This window comes from Zootoca vivipara, chromosome 4 (assembly GCF_963506605.1).
Source record: "Zootoca vivipara chromosome 4, rZooViv1.1, whole genome shotgun sequence".
NCBI classification, from domain to species: domain Eukaryota; kingdom Metazoa; phylum Chordata; class Lepidosauria; order Squamata; family Lacertidae; genus Zootoca; species Zootoca vivipara.
In genome coordinates, this window is record NC_083279.1 from 37,997,887 (window position 1) to 38,019,615 (window position 21,729).

General features: G+C 45.4%; 1 protein-coding gene across 1 annotated transcript in view; it reads left to right on the plus strand.

The window, feature by feature from the left end:
• The first annotated feature begins 207 nt into the window (after positions 1-207).
• Positions 208-21,729, plus strand: part of NHS (NHS actin remodeling regulator) — a 234,797-nt gene continuing 213,275 nt past the window's right edge. Inside the window, exon 1 of the mRNA XM_035114638.2 lies at positions 208-1,173. Coding sequence (XP_034970529.1) covers positions 711-1,173 — 463 coding nt within the window. The 5' untranslated portion in view covers positions 208-710. The remainder of the gene's footprint in view (positions 1,174-21,729) is intronic.

A 21,729-nucleotide genomic window follows, 5' to 3' on the forward strand; every position in this document is an offset into this window, starting at 1 on the left:
CTCCGCTCTCTGGGAACATCTCGAAAGCGATGATGTTTCCCTTCAGCTGCCAAACTTCCAAAATCCTCCCTCCAGCTCCCAAGTTCTCATCCATTGATGGTGGTAGTCCGCCAACTAGCCAACCAACCAACCAGGCGCTGCGCGGAGCCTGCAGTGACCCCTCGCGGTCGCGAGGGGGAATGCCTCTCGGTGCCCGCCGCCGCCTCCTTCCCTGCGCCGAGTGGGTGTCTCTCCCTGCCTGCCTACTCTGCTCTGCTCCTCCTCACAAAAGAGCGGCGCGGGTTCCTTTCTCCGGGTTTTCAAGGCGCCCTGTTAAAATCCACCTCTCGCGCCGAAGGCTCGGGCTGCGTAGCGAAGCGAGGGGCGCGCAGCAGAGGAGGGAGCTTGCCGGGAGCAGCAGCTGGAGCCTGGAGAAGGAGAAGGAGGAGGAGAGCGAGGCGGCGGCAGAGGAGGCGGGTGGGAAGGAAGGAACTGAGCAGCAGCGAAGGTGGCCGCGGCCGCTTCCCCGGACCCCGCGCGGAGAGAGATCATGGGAGACCCGGCGCCTTCCGATGCCGGCTGCTAGCAAGTGACGGGCGCTTGGGCAGAGGAGGAAGCCAGGCGAGTTTGGAAAGAGCCCGGAGAGACACACTCGGCGCCGGGGACGCGAGGGCGGCAGCGGCTTCTTCGGTGGGCGAAGCGCGGCGCTCGCCCAGGGTCTCTCCCCAGCCATGCCTTTCGCCAAGCGGATCGTGGAGCCGCAGTGGTTGTGCCGCCGACAGCCCGTCGCCTCGGTGCTGGACGAGGGCGCGGGTGGCGAGCTGCTGCCGCCGCCGCCGCCGCCTCCTCAGCTGGGGACCAGCCCGAGAGAGGAGCCGGGCGAAGCGGCAGCGGCGTCGGCTGCGACAGACGAGCCGGAGGAAGAAGCCGCGGGGCTGGCGGTGGTGCTGCCGGCCGATGGGCAGGAGAAGGAGGCAGCGGCGCTGATGGTGCTGGACCTGTGCTCGCTCAGCAACGTGGCTCTGTCGCGGATCCTCCGCCAGCTCTCCGATGTGGCCCGGCATGCGTGCGCCCTCTTCCAGGAGATCGAGGGCGAGATCCAGATCACCCAGCGCAGGGTCCGGGCGCTGCACGGCAGGATCGGCGGCGTCCAAGGGGTTATACACAGCCTGGATCCCAAGCAGGAGGCAGTGCGTAAGTGGAACCTCTCTCTGTGTGTGTCTGTCTGTCTGTCTATCTATAGAGCTCTAGATGCGCCTCTCTCCTTCCTTCGTTCCCCTTGGTGCGACCTTAGCGGTGGTTCACCTTGACCTCTGGCCACTTTCACATCAAGGCGGGCCTGATGGGAGGAATGGGGGTGTTTAAAGGAGAATGGATCTCTGGGTGGCTTTTTTGGAGGGCGGAGTGGCGATTTGCTTGAGGTGGCGAGATTGCTGGCAAGGAAGAGGGGTGATCCCCCAAAATTGTGGCGCTCGGACACTTTGGAGGTGTGGCCCTGACATAAATGGAGGTTGTCGAGTGTATATACAACAGACACACACCCCTCCCAGTGTTTATAGCTGTCCGTGAAGCTGCAGCTGCAGTGTGTACCGAACTTTTTACCCCTCTCCGGGGGAATGTAAAGCAAAGGGAAGGGTTTTCCTTGGTGGGGTGTTTTTTTTGGGGGGGTAGGTAAGTAGGGGGGGGGAGGTTGCGATTGAACTGTGCGTAAAGTTTAGGGGTGTGTGCATTTGGAGAGGCTTTCTCCAGGACGCGCTACTGGTGTGGAAGGCGCCTTCGCTGTTGTTTTGGTTGGAGAAGCGATTTCCTTGTTAAAACGCCGTGGGTGGTATGGAGAGGAGCCGCGTTGGATCGCCTCTTCCAAACCTGCTCTCGCCTCCCCCCCTCCCTCCCCACCTGCCTCGGGCTCCACATTCCCTTCCGTGCGGGTAGCCGAGCCCCGGGGCCCTGGATATGCCTTTACCGAGCAGGATCGCGCCAACCCGAGTGATTTTCTGCAGGTGGAATGACTGAGCGGCGGATAAGGCGAAGGCGCCTGGTCTGATAGAGGGGTCGGGTAGGGAAGGCGGGAATCAATACCTAATCGCATTTGGAAGTGAAAGAGGAACGGAGGAGGGGATCTAGCGCTGGAGGATAAGCAAAGGGTTCCGGGCGGGGGGAGCAGGCATTTTTCAGCTCGCGACTACTCCCTGTGCAGCGAGCGATCTGCGTGACCCACTTTTCTCGCTGATGCTGGAGACTTAGGGGAGGGGGCTCCTTCGCAGCAGGCTAGCTCCTTCTGCCTGTGCGTGAAGGCGTGAGTCTCCAAAAGCGGTTTTTCTCCTGTGTACAGAATGGACACGCAAGGTGACCATTGCCAAAGCTGATCTCCGTCCCTCGTTACTTGGCTTCCCGCTTCGCCTTCCGAGGCAGCTCTTCGTAGTTTTTCTGTGAGGTTGCTTGCCTGGTTGCTTGTCTTGAAGTGCCTTCAAGGAGGTGATGATGGAGGGGGTGGGGCAGCTTTGAGGGATTCCTCAGGCACGTCTCTGCATCTCTCTCTCTGATTCCCCTCCCGCTTAGATTCCCCCACGAAATTCCCATTCGCCACCACCCTCTTTAAGCTCTCCCCATCAACCATCCTTTGAAGACTTGAAGTGGTGCCGGGTTCATTGCTAAGGCCAAGGTGGGTGCCTTGATCTTGGGCGAGCGACTGGCTGGCAACTGCCTTAAGGAGGGATCTCTGATGTTGTTTTGAACTGAGCTGGTGGCTCCCAACATATGTGTTCATCGTTCACAGCGACAAGAGCAAAAGGCAGGCACAGGACCTCCAGCTGTTGCCAACATCTGGATGTGGCTTGCAGAACAATTGATACCTGCAGGTTGGGTCCTCATTGTGGATCCTCCTTTGCAGCAATTTCATGCTATTGGTTTTATCTTTATAGAGCAGGCTTTGGGTCGACGTTATACACACAAAACAATGATTTCCTCCCCACCCCCTTTTGTAAAGGAGCATACTGTATCTGCAGAATGATGATCTGGGCTAGATGATTGTAGCTCTTGCTCTTGTAATTGTCTATAGCCATGGTGATGAAACACAGGAGGTGAGTCTCCACTGAGAGGTACCAGGGCTGTCTTAAGCATATATGGCGTCATGGTGCAAAGATCCCTCTAGTGTGTCCCCCCCCCGTTTCCCAGAGTTGAGGACCTTTTTTCAGGGAGGGAACACCAGCAGCGGCAGAGGAAGCCTCTTGGGACGGGACAGCGCTGCCGGCGACTGTGGGGCTGAAAGAGGCGGCCTCAGCTGGCTGCTTCGTGCTGTGGTGGCCACGGCAGGTGGAAGCCCTGGGCTCGGTGCTGCTTTGGCGTGCCATGGTGGAGGCGGGTGAGGGTGGCAAGCGGGCCAGGGGAGCTGGCCCCGTGGAGATCCACAGCTCCTGATGCCCAGCTGAAAGATGAAGGCGGCAAGCAGGAGGGGCGCTGTGCATGCCTGCACCTCAACCCGTTGGGCGAGCGAGCACACCGAGTGAGCGGAGGTGCATGCGCCGCTCCCGCTGAGCATCGGCTCATTTTTTCCCTTTTAGCCTTCTTCCGCCTCACAGAATTTGGCTCCTGTAGGCGAAAAGGGGAAAAAAAACCAAGCCGATGCTTGGCAGGAGTGGCGCACCCCGCCCCAGCTCACTCAGCGTGCTCATTCGGTGTTCCCCAGACTATTGCCTGGTGCCCTCCAGAACTTGGCGCCCTGCACCACTAGTGTCTATGGGTAAGACGGCCCTGAGAGGTACAGAAATCTGTACTTGAGTTCCAGGGCTGCTTTCCTGGCTGGCAGCTCCACACTTCCACTCTGTGGCCACAGGCAGTTTGTGGCCATTCAATGAAAGGGAAAGCTTACACACACAGAGAGAGAAAGAAACCCTCCCACTAACATCAACTGTTCAAGGGGCTTTTCCTGACCTGAAACATCAACCAGCATGATCTGAGGAAGTGCAGGTTCTTTGTGTGCTAATCAGCAGAATATAATTGAGCATTAATGTAAGGCAGATAAGCTGGGCAAGTTGATTAGAGCTTCAGGCTCTGCTTTGTAGTCTTGCGATGTGGTACCATAACAAATGAGAACTAGCCTTATTTTTTTAGCTCTTTGTAGTGCCACCTAAAGTCTTTGCAGGGAATATATATGTACACAACAAACTTAGGTTGGTTTCATACCAGTTCAAATGGTGTTGCTTCTCCCAAAGATCTGAACATTCTCTGTTGAAGATGTCTGATCCAGAACTATGGTGCCAAGGGACCCCTGGGCAGAGTGACTGATTTTCATATCCAGTTTAGGCTGCAACTCAGTGGTAGAGCATCTGCTTTGCATGCAGAAGGTCCCAGGTTCAATCCCTGAATTCTCCAGGTAGGGCTGGGAGAGAACATTGTCTGTCACCTCTATCAGCCTCTATCAGTCAGTGTAGACAATATTGAGCTAGAATAGCCCATGGTCTCCTGGGCCATAATCTAACACTAAGCCAGTGGTTCTCAAAGGGTGTGGCAGGTGAGGATGGCAAGTGTGGTAGGCAATATTCAAGGACAACTAAAGAAACAATTAAACATTTCAGAGTAGTATATTGTAGTATCAAAAATTATTATTATTATTTTTATTTTGTAGAATAAATAGAACAACTGCCAGAAGTTTCCCCCCCTGTGTTTTCCCATTGTATTTCTTATCAATCAAAAATTTGGTGGGAGAAAATTTTTATTCTGAAAGTGTGGCCCAGAGAAAACAGTTTGAGAACCACTGCTCCAACTATTGCACCACAGTGGTATTTAACTACACGCACACACCATTTTTGGGATGGAGTAAGCTGCCTCCTTTGTATCTTAATGGAGTTACACAAAAAATGGAAGGGTTCCCAACTCCCCAAGCTGGAGAAGAACTCTTTTTTTTATGGACTGTGGTAGAAACATACATAGCAACACAGCATCCATTTTTAAGTACAGTATCACAAATGGTAGGCAGCCAGAACATGCTGTGAAGTGACTGTGTCCAAACCTGATTCTTCTGGCACATACGGTATAACATGGGTCATCATGGGCCAAGGAAAATGGAAATGAATCATGTCTCACCAGCAATACAGCTGGGAAGGAAACACTGCCATATCCTCCCTTTAAGGATACCCTAGGCCAGCCTTTGCCATCCTGGTGCCCTCCAGATGTTATGGCTTATAATGCCATTGGTCCCAACCAGTGGCACACTCCAGATGTTTGGAATGACTACTCCTATCAGCTGCAGCCAGCACATTTGTACTGGGTGAAACTGATGGGAATTGCAGTCCAAAACATCTGAAGGGCATCCAGCTAGTGAGACTGCCCTAGACTCTCATACCATATTTTTCCTTGTACAAGATGTTGATTTTCGCCCATTTTTTTGTCAAAAATTGGGGGTCATCTTATACATGGATCTATACCAGGCATCCCCAAACTTTGGCCCTCCAGATGTTTTGGATTACAATTCCCATCTTCCCCGACCACTGGTCCTGTTAGCTAGGGATCATGGGAATTGTAGGCCCAAACATCTGGAGGGCCGCAGTTTGGGGATGCCTGATCTATACAGTACGTCTTGGGTGAACTGGTGGCTCCTGAGTCACCAGTGCTGTGGAGCTGGTTGGAGAGGCAAGATGGTGCCAAGGCGAGGAGGGAGCTTGGCCATGGTTCCATCAGCTCTCACCTGCTGTGCCAAAGCGTGGGGAAAAGCTCAACCACTTTGGGGGGGGGGGCGATTTTTCCAAAAAAAAGCTCAACTCTTTGGGTGATTTCCCTAAAAAACTGAACAACTTTAAAATACTGATTTCTTAATTTTGGGCTCCCTAAAGTAGGGTTTGTCTTATACATGGGGTCGTGTTATACATGGAAAAATGTGGTATATTTCCAAATCCCCACTAAGTGCATGTTTCCCGCTAAACGTCCTGTACTATAAAGTTGTTTGGTTATCTTTCCCAAGGCACTGAGGAATAATGTTTTTAATTGAAACTGCAAACACACACTCTCCACCCCCCCCCAATATTTTTTAAAATGTGTTATTAAGTCATTAGATTGTCACTGTTGCTGTAAAGACAATTGGTGCTATTTCACTCCTAATTGCAGCACAGGGAGCTGAGAATATTTCTTTTTTAAAAACAAGCAGTGCTGCTGAGGATACTTAGAAATCTAGTAGTGCTATATTTGAGCCCTCTCCCTCTCATACTGAGCACGTAGTTAGAAAGATTTAATTAGGAAAAATTAATTCTTATTACTGTGTGTCCTTGTCCATGCATGTTAAGGAATGCACATGTACGATACGAACACTTGTTCAGATCTTTAGTTTGAGTGACAGTGTGAGATGGGACGAATTATACACTTAAACAAGGGGCAGATCGTAGTTCAGAAGGGGTATGCTGTTTCTTACAAAACAGAAAGATCAATTAACTATAAAGGCCTGCTCAGTACCGGGGCAGCAATTATTCGGCTAAATACAGGCAGTGATAATTACACGATGGTCGTGATACTAAATATAGGAAGGAGAGGATGGTGGGTGCTCGATAGGTTAAGTGTAGAGCTGAACCAGGCTAGGTAAGGAAATTTGGGGTGCAAGTACACATTGCTGCAAAGCAGCACAGGTACCTGCATGAGAAGTGAAAGAGAGGAGCCGGGTGCAGATAGTGCCTATTCCAAGGCAAGAGGAGTGGGGAAAGGCTTGTCTTCAGGTGGTGACAGTGAATCAGCAGTTGCCCTCAACACTCTGACACTGGTGGTTGCTTGGAACTGCTCCTTGTGACTTCCCAAGCCTGGTTCTTGGAGAACAAGGTGCCTTTTTGGTGAACAATTGGGGAAAGGCTGTGATGGAAGGCTGATGATACCTTGGGCCCTCATAGGCTTCCTTGAGCTCAGTATGGTACGAAACTGCTTCGAATGCTTTGTGTCCTAACTTTAAACATGTAAGGAAATAGCAAAGATGTAGAGGATGGAAGGGATCACTAGGGGAAGGAAGTAGGAAGGGCAGCTAAGCTAACTAGGAGGGAGGAAACAGACCAGCCTCCTGTTCACCACGACTGAATGAACTGGGCTTGGCTATTGTACGACTTAACACTGAGGGTTTTGAAGAGAAACCTCTTGGAAGCTTTGCATTCAAGGGAGGGTTTTCTTCCAGAGCGAACAAAAAAGAGAAGGTGGATAAGGTGTCTGGAATATTAGTGGACCTAAACTTTCTTCCCATGGTTTCTGAGTGCAGAAGTGTGGAGTGCAAAAGCTGCAGTGTGCAACATATGGGTGTAGTGGATGATCACATGTATTCCCATGATGTGTCTACAGTACTGTTGGCTTGCAGTATATCAAGCGTAGAGTCTGCTCTGGTAGGGCTCTGAATAATGTTCCTTGAAGGGTTTAATTAGGTTAGGAAGCAGGTAAAGAGGAATACATTTGCTTGTCTTGGGAGTCTTGGGCTACTGCGCCTAACTGGCCAGAGTCTCTCCTTTTGATTGATGTAGGTCAGCCTTTGCCAGTCTGGTGCTGGCTGGCTCTGATGACAGTTGTGGTCCAGAATTGAGATTTTCGCGGCAAGCTCAAAATGATACTCTCTCGATAACGCCCCATCCAGGCAAAAGACAAGCGACCTTGAAATGGAACCTGTCCATGATTATATTCACACAGTAATAATAGCTTTGACCTACCTCTTCCTTTCCCTACCTGCACCAGTTGTCTTATTGAAGGACAGTACAACATAGCTTAATGCGACTTCTAACTGCTGCTCCCCTCCGTGCTGAACTAATTCTATAGAAATTAGAAATAACTAGCTCTGTTTGGTCAAAGGGAGAGCATGCATCTAGCTGTCATTATATTGTCATAGCAAGCCCATCAAGAATTGGCTTGACCTAATTTATTTACCGGTCAGAGTATTAGGGCTGCCTTTCCTTTAATCCTCCCAGTGGCTGCCCATCCAAATGGTTGACACGGAAAGAAAGCAAAGGGACACGGTGCCATGCTCTCTTTTTCAGTGCACAGCTGGGTCTTGTCTCCAGCCACATGTGGATTCACCATTGTGCTAAGTAAGCAATGGAGTGTTTCCCCAGTCGGAGGAGAGGTCCTGCTCTTGCAGTGCATCCCTCCTAGATGTGCCTCTTTTCCTACAATGGGAAATACAGGCTGTGTACACACTCCCATTTACTCTGCATCCATTGTGCTCCCACTGCTGGTTTGGCAAGCAGCATTAGCCACATTCCATATCTAACCTGTTGTTTCTTAGGAGATAGTGTGTTTGGATGCATTTTCCTCCAAACCAGCTTTGATCCAAACTGAGAAAAAGAATGATGTAGCTGTGTTTTAAAGCTTATAGCATGTACACAGTTTCTGTCTCTGAGCATCATTACACTGAACTTCTAAGTAGGAACAGGGTTTTTGGGGGGAGTGGATGGGAGGTTAACTAGTCATGTGAAAAATGAGTTGGGTTGATCCATAGGTGGTTCAGCAAGTAGTGAAGCACTAGCAAGGCTTCAGAATAAATACAACTCAACACTCATTTTAGTACTGATCTATACATGCAGAACAATTCCATAGTACAGTGATCCCCCTCCCACCCGGACCGTAATATATCATACTGATAGCAGGAGACAACTAAAAACAAATCTGTGATCATAGAAAACTAGGGTGTCTGAAAGAAAGAGGCTAGGCTCAAAGCATATTCTCCATGATATGTGTGAATTTTGTTCACAGGAAGGATTTTACTTTGGTGGGTGGACATTCAAACCGTGTTCGCTAGCCAAACCTACTTGAAGGTTGAATGGCCCTGTTGAGAAACATCAAGTGATTCTGCTTCCTGTGTATTTACATATTTAGCATCTGTGAAGGAGCCCCTGGGAATGTTTGGGCTTAGCCCTATTCCCTCAACATTACCCCAAGCACCAGCAAGTGCACTCCAATTGATGGGTTATCAGTGTCATTCAGAAAGAGACTTGTACTTCTACATGCATAGGCTTTCGAATATGGGGATGGTAAGCCTGATCCATTAGACTTTCTCTCTCTTCAGAGAAAACCTTATACATGTAGAAGATACCCCCTTAAGACTGATGCTGATCATTCATCATCTGGGTGCTTGTCTGACACATACATCATTGCTTAGGGATGACGGGACCCATACAGCCCCATTCCCCGGTCCATTCTCATGCTTGGTAGTAAAAGGTTCCAGACCCCCTTCAGCACTTTGTGGCAATGTAGTAAATGTGGCTTGCAGTGACAGAAATTTGGATGGGAGAGTGGATACTTATGACCCTGTCACACGGTGAAGATTAAGGACCACAACAACCAAGATTAGAGCAAAGACATTATTCTGAGAGTCTTGGCCAATTCATCTGACAGTATAACTCTTGGAGCATTGGGTAATAAACATCCATGGCCTCTCTGCAGTTCATAACCTCCATTCATGAAATGGTATCCACCTGACCTAGGTCATTCCCGGGTCAAATGGAGGAGATGCTGTCAGTCATTGAGGATGCCTGATTTATATGCATGCCTTTCTGTCTTGTATTTAGTGTCTTGATCCAAGTTGGCTGTAGTTGAAGCTGGAGAGGGATCATGCCCCAAAACCTTCTGAAATTGTTCATGCAAATAAGATGACACTAGTGTAGCCAGTTAATGATTGAAGAGCACCTCTATTTTCCCCCTGAGTTGCATTGTGTAAAGCAGCCTGGACAGAATTTGTATCTTTTGTACGCAGTAAATAAACAATGATATTGTCAGTTAAAGAGTTACAAAGTGAGGAATTTGCTGGAGAAAGTTTTCCTACAAAACTTCTTCTAGGTAGTTTCCGAATCCTCCTGATTCCACATTTACTTTGGCTCATCCCTGCGTTAGACTGGCCTGGGGCAGGTTTCAGGCCTGTGAAAGTGACTTGAGGATTACTTACAAAACATCCAAATGAAGAACATAGCTGTAATACCAAACTACTAGAGTTGGATTTAATTAATTTTAAAAACTGACAAGATAAAGCTGCCTAGCATAACAATGTTAACTTAATGCTATGATTTTATTTCCAGCCTTGTCTTTCCTGTAACAGACAAAACCTCATAAAGAACTCATGGCAGGTTTAGCTTGTTTGTTTATTTTTCCATTTAAACTTGAACTTTCCTTTTGTACTGAAGCCGTTTCCCTTCTTTTATATTAGGAGTTTGGAAAATCCACTGGACTCTTCTGAGCCAGAAGATTAAACCTGAAAGACATGGGGAAAGGTTATTGATCCGGAGCAGGAGAAAAACGTATTTCCATCCGACCCCATGCAGACTCGGGGGTGGGGTGGGTTTTGTGTCTGTGAGGCTTTCTGCCCAGGCACATGTTGTTAATATAATTCTTTTTAAATGAAGGTTTTCATTTTTGCACATATTGAAGTCTTGCTTGCCAACTTTCCTGCTTAATGCTGGCAGTATTAAGATTTTCTGAAGTAGGCACTAAGGTTTATCACCAACCCAGACCAAAACATCTAGAACTGAATATCTGGGGTCAGCTGAAGGCCATGCGGGAAAGTGGCTGCTGCTGCTGCTGCGCTACCGCATGAATTAGCTGTTAGACAAGGAGGCTGAGCAGCCTAAACTAAACCCCGCTGTGCCTCCGGTCCCTTCAGGGCCTTTTAAACCTTCACTGAAGTCCCCTTGAGGCTCCAGGAGGGTCTCCTTGTGAGCCATGAGGTCTCTCCCACCATTTCCTGGTTTGATTTAATTTCCTGGCACCGCATGTATACATGGTCGAGTGCAAATAGAATACATGTAAGTAGGGGTGGGGAGGATACCTGTGCACCAGGGCCGGCCCTACGTGCAGGCTGGGTGGTGCAGGGCACCACGGCGCCGGCCTGCCAGGAGGGCGCCGCGAGCTGCGCCCAGCTGCTGGCCAGCCGGCCGGCCGGCCCGCCTGCCACGCAGCAGCGCCTGTGGCAGCCGCGCTGCACACGGCGCCCACCTGCCCGCCGCGCTGGGAAACGGGGCGGGAGGGCGCCAGAGGGATTGGGTGCACCACGGCCCCAGGGGCGCTTAAGACGGCCCTGCTGTACACAATCAAAAGAAGAAGAGGGTGCAGACTGTAGCTGCTTGAAGTGTTTTAGTTGGCATATGTGTCTGTCATGTGTGCCCCCCCCTTACAAAGTGATGTGTGAAACAGCCTGAAGGAACTAGGGAAAAACCTTCATTGTTTTTAACTGTGTGAAAATGTTATAACCTGCAATACTTTGCTGAGCAAGTTTCTCTCCCTTTCTGCTGTTGTTGCTGGATTAAGAAATAAATACTCACGGGATTTCTCTTGCCCTGCTAACTTTCCCATGGCCTAAGCCTCCACAATGTGTTCTACAACTCCTGCAGGGACACAAACCCCAAGGATGAAATATGTCACCCAGCGTGTCCTTAGTTATAGCCCATGGTGATTTTCAGAAATAGGACCACAGAGTTGCTGTTTATTTGGGAATGCTGTGGACCTTGGGTGATACCGAGTGACATTTTCCTGTCTTCTACATTGCCAGGAGTATTAAAGTTACAATAGTCAGGTTGGGACATAATTTGTGAAGATGCTTTGGGCTTTATGCTTCAGCCCACAGTGTTATAAGAACCTGTCACTGCTTCATACCAACATAAGTGAGAAAAGGGATTCGCTGTGGTACAGCACGTGATAATCCCACGAGCAGATGCATATGGAAAAATGATGTTGGAACTGCTTTTGCTACTGAATTTTGACAGGATATTCTTCATGGATTTTTTCCATAAAGTTGCATGTATAATCATATATAATGTATGTACAGGGAACAATTCAGAGGAATTAGACTAGAATTTAAATTCCTTTTGGCTGTTAGAAATATGATTTCTATATGATTTATGGCTGCTGTAAAAAGCGATTAAGACTAATATGCATGAACATGCATGTTGTAAATTGTTTTCATAATATCACTTCTTATTTCTGTCTTTCGCAGTATGATTCATTTACAAGACTGTTTAGAGATAAATAATCTCAGTGTGAGAAAATGTAGTGTGCAATTTATCATGTGACTGCTATGTTGTTGCTAATAGAGCAAAATGGGCTTTGGGATTATTTTCACACATAGTTTGCATGAACCGAGACTCTCCCTCCCTTTCTACAATGAGATTATTTTTATACAGGAAAAATGTGACGTAACACACAATGTTGGTGGGATGCCTTTTTCTAAATAATAAATGCTTTAGCTTGACTTTCTGGGAGAAATTGGAAAGGAGAAATGTCTGGAATATTTCCAAAAAACTATTGTTTAGTATGAGCTGGGGCTGAAGGAATGGACTATTTGGGGGAAATTGTGAATATAAAACGTAATTGTGCCTTTCAAGCTCTGCTCTTGTTCAAGTGAATCGGATTTTGTTGACATTTCTTGCATAGTCTGTCTTGTGATTTATACTCCAGGGATTCGATTGTGTCTGGCCCTTAACACAGGTATGCAAAGGTGTGGGTGAGAAAGGAATGGGCGTAACAAATCACTTCGGCTCTGTGAAAGAATGGGATGATCTAAGGTGGGGGGGGGGAGGTGTGTTCAGAAAAATGGAAGAGTTTCCCAAATGAGAAGCTGTGATTTTGGATCTAAATAACTGTGTTGACTCATGAAAGGGACTTGTGCTAGCCCTGTGGAGTTTCTGCTACCCCTCTTTTCAAATTGCAGCTTCCCTAAGTTTCTAAAGCATCTTGCCATGCCGTGAGTGGAGCAGAAACAATTCCCATTCTTGGGGAACACGTTGCACTGTCTCAGAGCCTGTTTGTGCTATTCCAAACACATTCCTTACTGCTCTGGAGACTGTAATGAGCCTGGCTGCCCAGATCTCCTTGCTCCACCCATTTTTATGTCCTGTCCAATGATGACATCTGACAACTGTCAGGATTACCACTCCCATGGCAATATTTGATGGCCATGTTATGATGTCTAAAGAGGAACAAATGCCATTGATTCCATCAACTTTTTTTTAAAGGCAGGCTTCTTTCCCAAAAGCTGTGCTTTTATATCCTCTAACCAAATGTGAATATAAAAACTTTCCGCTGGAACTGCATCAGCTATTAAACCCAAGCTATTAAATGGAGAAGATGAACTCTCTCAGCATATATGAGTGGTAGATAGGCTGCGCATGATGCGGTCTTTGATCCCTTTGATGTAATTAGCATGAAGCAAGATTAGCAGTGTTTCTAATTGCTTCAAGATTTGGAATTTTATACACAAATTCCTATGTGTTCAAGGGGAGACGATGTAAGGAAATTATAAGTGTATAATGTGCAGAGAAAGGGCAAGTCACAGGGTTTCTGTATGTCGAAAATAGTGTTTTGCTGATAGTTAATTTGGTTCGCAGCAAATATGTATATATACTTGTAATATTTCAGAGCAACTAAGTAGGTGCATGTGGACCATGTTTTAACTTGGAACTTTACATGGTCATGTAGGACACAACTATATTGAGACTGCAGTGCTTATCTACCAGTAAGTCCCACAGAACTCAATGGAATGGAACGTATTGCTGAGCAGACACACACAGATGGGGTAGACAGAGTTAAGTGTTGCTGGATCTACTTTGTTTTGACTAGAAACCCAAGATCTACCAACCAGGAGTGACCAGCTGCATGCCCACAGCTAAGAGTTGAAAACAACAGGATGCCTCTGAGCCTAGAACCTTATATTAGGTCACAGAACTGAACTGAGGTCACATCCCTTTCCCACGAAGGTTAGCCAGATTAAGGAAGAAAAAAAGTTACTCTGCTGTTGTTAAACAACTAGGAGTCGGAGACCTTTGCCGATCTACTGCAAATCAAACGAAGATCTACCAATAGATTCCAATCTACCCTCTGCCCGCCCCAGTATATGGGACTGCAGTGCTACCTGTTAAGTAGGAAGCCACCTTACCTTGGACTGTTTCACTTTTGTAGTCTAGCATTGCCAACTCTGACTGGTAGCAGCTCCCTAGGATTTCAGATTTTCACTACCAGCTTACCTGCTGCTTTTAACTAGATGTGCCAGAAATTGAACTTAGAACTTTGCATGCAGAGTGCCCCACCTCTGAGCTAATAGTTAGCTTCCCCAATAGTTGTTCTTCTGTTCATCATAGGGGGCCTAGCTATATATTATGTCAATTGATGTGGTTAGCATTCACATGAGTTGTTTGATATTGAACACCAGGGATGTGTTTGGTGGGTGTCATCGCCTACACCACAGGGCATGGGGAGGAGAGTTTTAAGTCCTTTGTCTCCAGCCATGATTTCATTAAATATCTCTGCCAATGAGAGTTTCTCCTCCTCCACAACAAAGCTAGTTGTGTAGTGGGGGAGATATTGCAAGATCACAGCTTGATGCGGACAACCCCCCCCCCCACTTGCCTGATACAGAATTTGTAAGAAAAATCTCACCACATGTTTGCGGATCATGCTGCCAGTGTAATTCTAGTTAGGCACTCAGTTTGTCACGTTGTTAAACTTTGTTTTATCCAAGTTATTGGAGAAAAAGCAGCTGTGAATGGAAATCAAGTGGTAATCAGGTGTCTTTTAAGGGAAAAGTATGTTTCATGCAAGCTTAGATTTGTATTTCACTTCTAACCACCTTCTTTACCGGAAAGTAGACCCTGGTGAATTCAATAGAATTTTCTCCCTAGCAATGATTGCCTACTATTGTGAGTTTAAGCGTGCTTAGTTGGGAGAATCATTCATCAACTTCATTCAGTTGCGTGGAAATGTGCTTAGAATCTGATTACAATTAATGAGTATGGTAGACTGTAAGGGAATATTTACTTACGAGTGCTGTACTGGGCAGCCTTATCCTGTGCAATGTACATCTGCACTGGTTATGGTGGTGCAAGCAGCAACGACCTCTGCTGAAGCAACCTCCATGGTCTAGCAACCTCCCTGCCACTCTCCCCAAGCACTTTCCTATAGTATGTGTTTTCATTTACCTGTTTGTGTCATCTGTAGCAGTTCACTCTTCAAGCACCTGACGGTAGTGGATCTTGAAGCCAGGACTGTGTATGTTGTGGGACGATGGGAATGTCTGGCTGGAGCAGTGTCCCCTCTTGGTGTCCTACCCAGGAATCTCTGAAAACCTGGGGCATAGTTCTCTGCTGGTGTGGGCAACATGGAACTGAAATTCCCCTTGGATCTGCACAGCAGGAGTATTGGCAGATGTTCATTTTCATAACCCATGGTTTTGCAACTCTCCATTGTTTGATTAAAAACAGAATTTCTGCTTCACCTATTAGTGCTAAGCTGAGATTCTTTGAAAGTGGAAGGCCTTGGCCAATCTAGAAAAAGTCCAAAGTGCTGACTTATGATGAAATATAAACTCTCTGAAATAGTTTTGTTGTTGTTATAGTCAGATCTTTACATTTGTAATACCGGTAGGTGCAACAGTAACATTTTCCTTCTAGTCAGGGCTTATTGAAAGGTTTTAAAAAATGAATGATACATCTAACCACCATAATTTTCACTACAACCCTTGGCTTATGATACTGTTGGCTCTTATGCCGTGAAGTCCAATGTAGTTCTCTTTTGCACATACTTGGCATCAAAAAGTCAATAGAAATCTCTTGCTCAGATTTGTGTAGGTTTTGTATGTGCAACCTTCTGCTCGTATCGGGGCTACAGCATATCCTTGTGACATACGGATATGCTGCCCCTGGTTTCCTCTCGGTCTGCTCTCTCCCCTCTCCCCTTCTGAAGACCCTTTCATGACACAGTTGCTCTGCTTCTGAACATGAGTATACAAATTCTGTTGGCTGTTGCTGTTGTAAGTCAGGGATTCAGGCTATATCATTGCACAAGGTGATAAGGTGAACACAGAATGGGGTTGTTGGGCTCAATCCATTAAAAAGGTTGCAAATTAACAATGTGGTCTGAATTGAATTATTATTATTAATTATTATTAAAAAGCTGATTATTGTCTGTCTTCTAATGCTCTCACAATCCATTTATTAGAAGGTGGATTGATCAGTCTATATCTGGTCCATGCTAACTTCACAGCATAGGACCGCAGTAGGCTGGTCTGTTCTGGTAATAGAAATGTGGAAGTCAGCAATAAAACACAATTGTCATATTAAAAACTAGGGTAGAGCCGTGCAGTGAAATTTTGCAACATAATGTTACAGTTTCGCATTTCCATGTGTTCCATGCCATCTGATAAATGGGAACTTGATTATTATTATTTTTTTAAAGTTGCTTTGGTGTCATTTGCACACTTTGCGGGTAGTTTGGAATAAAAGAAATGAGGTTATATGGCTACAATTAGGAAGACAGATTTTCTGGCTCTTCTCACAAGAAGAGGAAAAAGAGTGGGGGGGGGGTCCTCAACAATCGTCCATGCTTTGGAGTGATCCCTTTGGATAGGTGTGCTAATTTCAAATAGAACAGAAAGATCTAAATTGATTTTCATTTAGGGGTGGGTTGATCAGTCTATATCTGGTCCATGCTAACTTCACAGATATTCATTCATGTTAATTTTGTTCTGTCCCAATTCCACATTAATTTGCATTGTTTTTTTAAAAAAAACCCTGAAAATTCATATTCAAATACTGATATTTTCTGGTACAATATATATGTATACATGTATAAAATATCTTTCAAATATGTCATTTATAAACATTTTATCTAAAATGCGAATTTCAACACACTGTGGTTCCTTTCCTTTTACATCTGTACCATAAAATGTTGGTGAAGTGCAAAATTGAACAGATAATTATGTTCTGATCAGCACATTAGTTCTGGAGATGCAGAGCAGGCCAGTTCATGCACTGTAATACACAGAAATCAGTTTTGTTAGTTTGGGGGCTGTAGTCCCCGAGAGCATGTGGCATAACCGATTTGTTAGTCTTTGAGGTTCCACAGGACTGCTTGTCACATTACTGTGGATATTCTCAGCATTATTCAACAATGGCTTTGCCTTCTGCTAGTCTAAATGCAAACTGGGCACAATCCCACAGAGCGGTCTGCTGCGCCATAGAAACGAATGGAAAAACTTATGCAAATACACGTGTCCTCTTCGTCTCAGTGCAGCCTGACTAGCGGAAGTTTCCACGGTTTAGTTTTGCCAGCTCCTCGTGATTTTTAACATCAAGTAATCTCAAATCCTTTATATTATATTTGTGTGTGAGTGAATAGACATTCAGCTTTCATTTTTAGGGCTTGCTAGTTTGGTTATCCTCTGTTTTCTGTATGCGTCCTTCTCTTCCCCACCTGTACCTATTCCATCTGTTGCCATTTTTTGATCTCAAGATGAAGGAGCATCAGTTCCTCTGATTTCTAAGTGCCTCCAGTTCTTGACATGGAGGTGGTTAAGGTTTGAGTGGCATGACTGACTAGTTTCTTTTGTTAAAAGTACCAAACCTACAATAGGTTCGAATCAAGTCCTTCTCTGTCTTTCAAATGGGGATTATTTAAAGACAGTGTAGCAACTAGCTGGACAGCTTTGGGTAATATAAATAGCTGTTGGATGTGGTGGGCTCCCTTTTGTGGCATGTATTTTTACTAGCACAGTCAAGTACATTTTCTTGTTGCCTAGAATGGACACACAGGGCAATGTGGCTTCAGACAGGGAGGACTTCCTGTCATACCTGCTCTGGAGCTTCCTCCCCCTGTGTGTGACCAGGTAGATGCACGTAACCCTAGCTGGCCAGATAAAAGTGCTGGCCACGCAACCATCTCTCTCTTCGGCTCTTACTCTTACGCTTGGACTCTCGCTCTCCTGGCTCCTGACTCCTAGCATGGCTCAACCTTCACGTAGGATGGAGCCCACAAGCAGAAACTCAGACTTCTTTTCACTGTAACCACAAGATAAAGCCTGCCTTCATATCACTGCTGTGAACTGAATGTGAGTAAAACCTTTTTCTTATTTTTAAAGAAGACTGTATTGTGTTGCTATTATTTTAAGAGGGAAATAAAGGGGAAATTTACCAGGAACAATCCAGACTAGAGAAGCCAGACTGGATTGCTTAATTAAAGGGTTCTAACGAATCATCAACTGGCTTCCAATAAGTTGCAAAGGGAATGTGCTCTGCTGTTTACTCACTAGAGTGAATGAGGAGGGATAATATCAAAACAATATATCCTCTCCTCCCTTCCTTATAACATTCCCACACCTTTTTGGAAGGAAGGACATACATTTGATGAATTAAATCCAGGTTCAATATAGAGCACTGACATGCCACTGGCAAGCCCCTCCTCATGCTAACTACAATGCAGGGCTCTTTTGAGGACAAAACAGCAGCTGCATTTATGCTACTCTGACCCCTTGCGCAAAGAGCAGGGTGCACATGTGCTAAATAAAACTATTCCTGAGGCCAAAAACCTGAAGTTTGAACTTTGGAGGCTTGTTCATGGAGCCATGAATCTGTAAAGGGTAACTAAACTCAAGAATTAGCTCCTTTTCCTCCCTAGTGTTTATTACAGCATATAATCAAGGCTGGCCTAGATATGCAGAATCATTACTGGTGTTCAGCAATGTCTCCTCCTGGATGTAGTGTGATCTAAGTACAGTTATATTTATTGATTAAAGTTTTTACACCCTGTGGGCTGTACTAGATTACATTGAGTTAGAGTGCCAATTTAGACTAAGCACCAAATATACCCTCCCAAGTATATTTGAGCAAATAAAATGCTAAAATAAAGGATTGTTCCTGAAACTGCCAGAGTGTAAGATGAGTCTGAGCTATGGATCTTCCTTTATCCTCCTTCCTGTGCCGTGTACCCACTGAAAAGCCTCTACAGAGGGGAGGGAACCTACTGGACTTCAGATTGTGTCTAACAGGGGGGCCTTGGGAGGAGAGTTCCCTCAAACCTGGGAATTGTTTCAGGCAATTTCATGCAGGATACTCTGGCCTGCTAAAATGCAATTCTGGTTTTGCTACTTCTGGAGTTGGCCAACAGTGTGGTTTGATGTGGTTTATGAGGCATTTCCATGCATTTGATAAATGCACGTTCTGCTTTTAGAGGATTTCTCTAACCTTGGTTCTGAAAACTGTATGGGATTCTGACAGTCCTGAATTCCTTACCTTCTACTTATGTATGTGTTACTTTTGCAATTATAATTTGCACAGCCAGTTTAGGGATTAGGAAGAATTATAACTCTCTCTCTACAGCTCCTGATTCCCATCTATGCTAATTTTTGTGCCTTGATTGAGTGTACTGCCCTCTTGAAAACAGGAGAGATGGAGCCTGTGAAACTGCTAGGGCTAAGTAAAATGCCCAGAGGTGGATGAGAGAGACTTCCTGGCCATAGCAATACTTTTGAATTGGGATTGCCTGAGTAGTGCAGTGAGCTGATTGGCCAGAGAATGGGATAGTGATAGACCCATGGGTGACATTTCGGTTAAAGTTGAAATAGAAGGATATGATTGGGGCTGTGGGGCAGTGGGACAGAAATAATGTGGCTTTGAGATTCTGGAGGAAATGGTGTGAAGCTTTCTATGTAATGAACCTTAGCAAAGAAATATGCAAGCACCAATCAGAATGCATTTAGATGCATTAGTTTGTTAGCCTGCATGGTACCAATCACTTCTTAAGAGTCTCTCTCTATGGAACTGAGTATACTCAGTGGGTTACCACCTCTCAAGTGGCAATGGTGAATTTTTTATTTTTAAAATAGCCATGTGTTTCCAGTTACTGCATTGCCCTAACGGGTTTGAGCATATGACTGGGACACAGGGATGTGATGATTTTCATTCCTTTCGCGAGCAAGCAAGCTTATTATTGACAACAACTGGATCCCATCTCTCAAGGGCAAAATAAAATAAAATAATTGCCGTTGTTTTCACAGTGATGGCACACAAGTATTTCAAACTCTCCATCAGGAAGACTGGAAAGAAAACTCAATACTCATCCCCAGTGTTATGGACCACGTGTGCCGTTTTAATTACAGTCACTTTGAGTTGAGATGGTGCCATGGGAGTTAATTTAATTTTTAAAAAATAACAGTGACAAAAAATATATTAAAGGTCTGATGTGGGCTATATGACGGCTGAGTGCCGGAGGTGCTGTTTTTAGGAGACTTTGATCTCATGTCAGTAAAAAGCAAACAAACTTCAGATTCAAAGGACTGGGCAGGAATACTAATTGTAGACTGGCTGGTCCAGTTGTGTTTTGTTTTGTTGGTTCAGATTTTCATGCTAGCCCATCACATCTGTCTCACATTGGGTGTTATTGAAAGAAGCACAGGTTGGCTTAGCTCTAAATGACTATCCAAAGAGAATGGTTTTGCATTGCCTATATTTTTGGATCAGCCATCACAAATGCCTTTTTGCTAGGCCAGAACCAGCTCAATATGTTTTGCTGCCGTTGATCCACCACTGGGCTGCAGATTCCGGTAGGATTCCAATGTGGGAATGTGGCTCTTGATTTGACAATAGGATGGACAACGTGGGATGGATGGAATACTTCTTTTGAATTTGGTCAGCCACAACACCATTGGAAGCATAGGAGGTGCCATGTTTCTTTCCTCTGAACACTTTTGGAGGACGATTTAGGTTCACTCTGAATGCAGTAGACTATGGAGAAAAAGTCTAAAGAAAGACAAGGTTATTCACTGTAAAAGTTTTCTTTTTTTTACAACAAAATTTGATCAGGGTATGAATTACCACCCACAGGTGGCTTGTAAATTGTCATGAGATCACTGTTATGCATTCATTTCTAGCTTTGATCCCTTCAAAATATTATAGTTGTAGGGCAAAAATTGCCTGGGAGTCGTTGCTTAAGATTATATCATGTTTCCATCTGAAAATTCAATCAGGACTGAGACGACAATTCGGATATTAACTCTGTTTACCTAGTGGGGTGTTTGATTTCCCCCCTCTTCCCCCCCTCCTAAAAAACCCAGGGCACAGGGTGATTTGACTTCAAAAATTAACACAATTTTAAAAGACCATCTCACCTCTTATATGCCCAACTAATCACTGAGCTCTTCAGGAGAGGGGCTCTTGCAGATACCATCCCATCAGGTAGTTATAGGGACCAGACCTTTAGTGTGGTGACACCTACTTTTCCAAACTGTCTCTTGTTACATGTCAGACAGGCACTGTCTCTGTTGCTTTCCTTTTTCCCAGCAAGTCTTCCAAGTGGAATTTTTTAAAAAATCTCAATCTGTGTCTCTATTAGATTTGAAAATGTTTTCACAGGCAGAGTTGTTGTAATTGTTTGTATATATGGAACTGCTTTTATTGTTGATGTTTTTTTGCTGTGAAAACGCTTTGGGGTGTGTTTTATAGGAAGCGATTCATAGACAGAATCCAATAAAAAAATGAAAACCACCTGTAATGTGATACTTAGTGTGAGGGCTTCAGTTTAAAGACATCCGAAGTCTGCTTGGTACATGCAAACCTTTGGGTATACAAAGGTTTACAGGTTTGGGGTGCATGATAGGCTCAATTGCCCTTTCCCTCCCAATATAAGAGAAATGGACATAGCTAAAGGACTGCTTATTCTATGGTATCAACTTCTTCATGCATTAATTCAACTTAAGCTTGTTGGTTATACAATATGAGGCTGGTCATCTCACATGAATTGCGGTGAACTGGGAAGTCCATTTCCATGCAAGGGCTCTGTGCATTAGAGCACACTTGAGATTCTGGAGCATAATAAATATATGGCCTTGGAACCCTAACCTGTAACAAGACCCCGAATCTGTTTCATTTGCTCTGTTACTAGTCTTGGCCCTAATTTACAGCACAATCCCATAGATGTCTTCTCAGAAGACATGCATTTAATGAGATTCACTCCCAGATAAAGTGTTTGTTGATTGCAGCTTTAATTTTATGA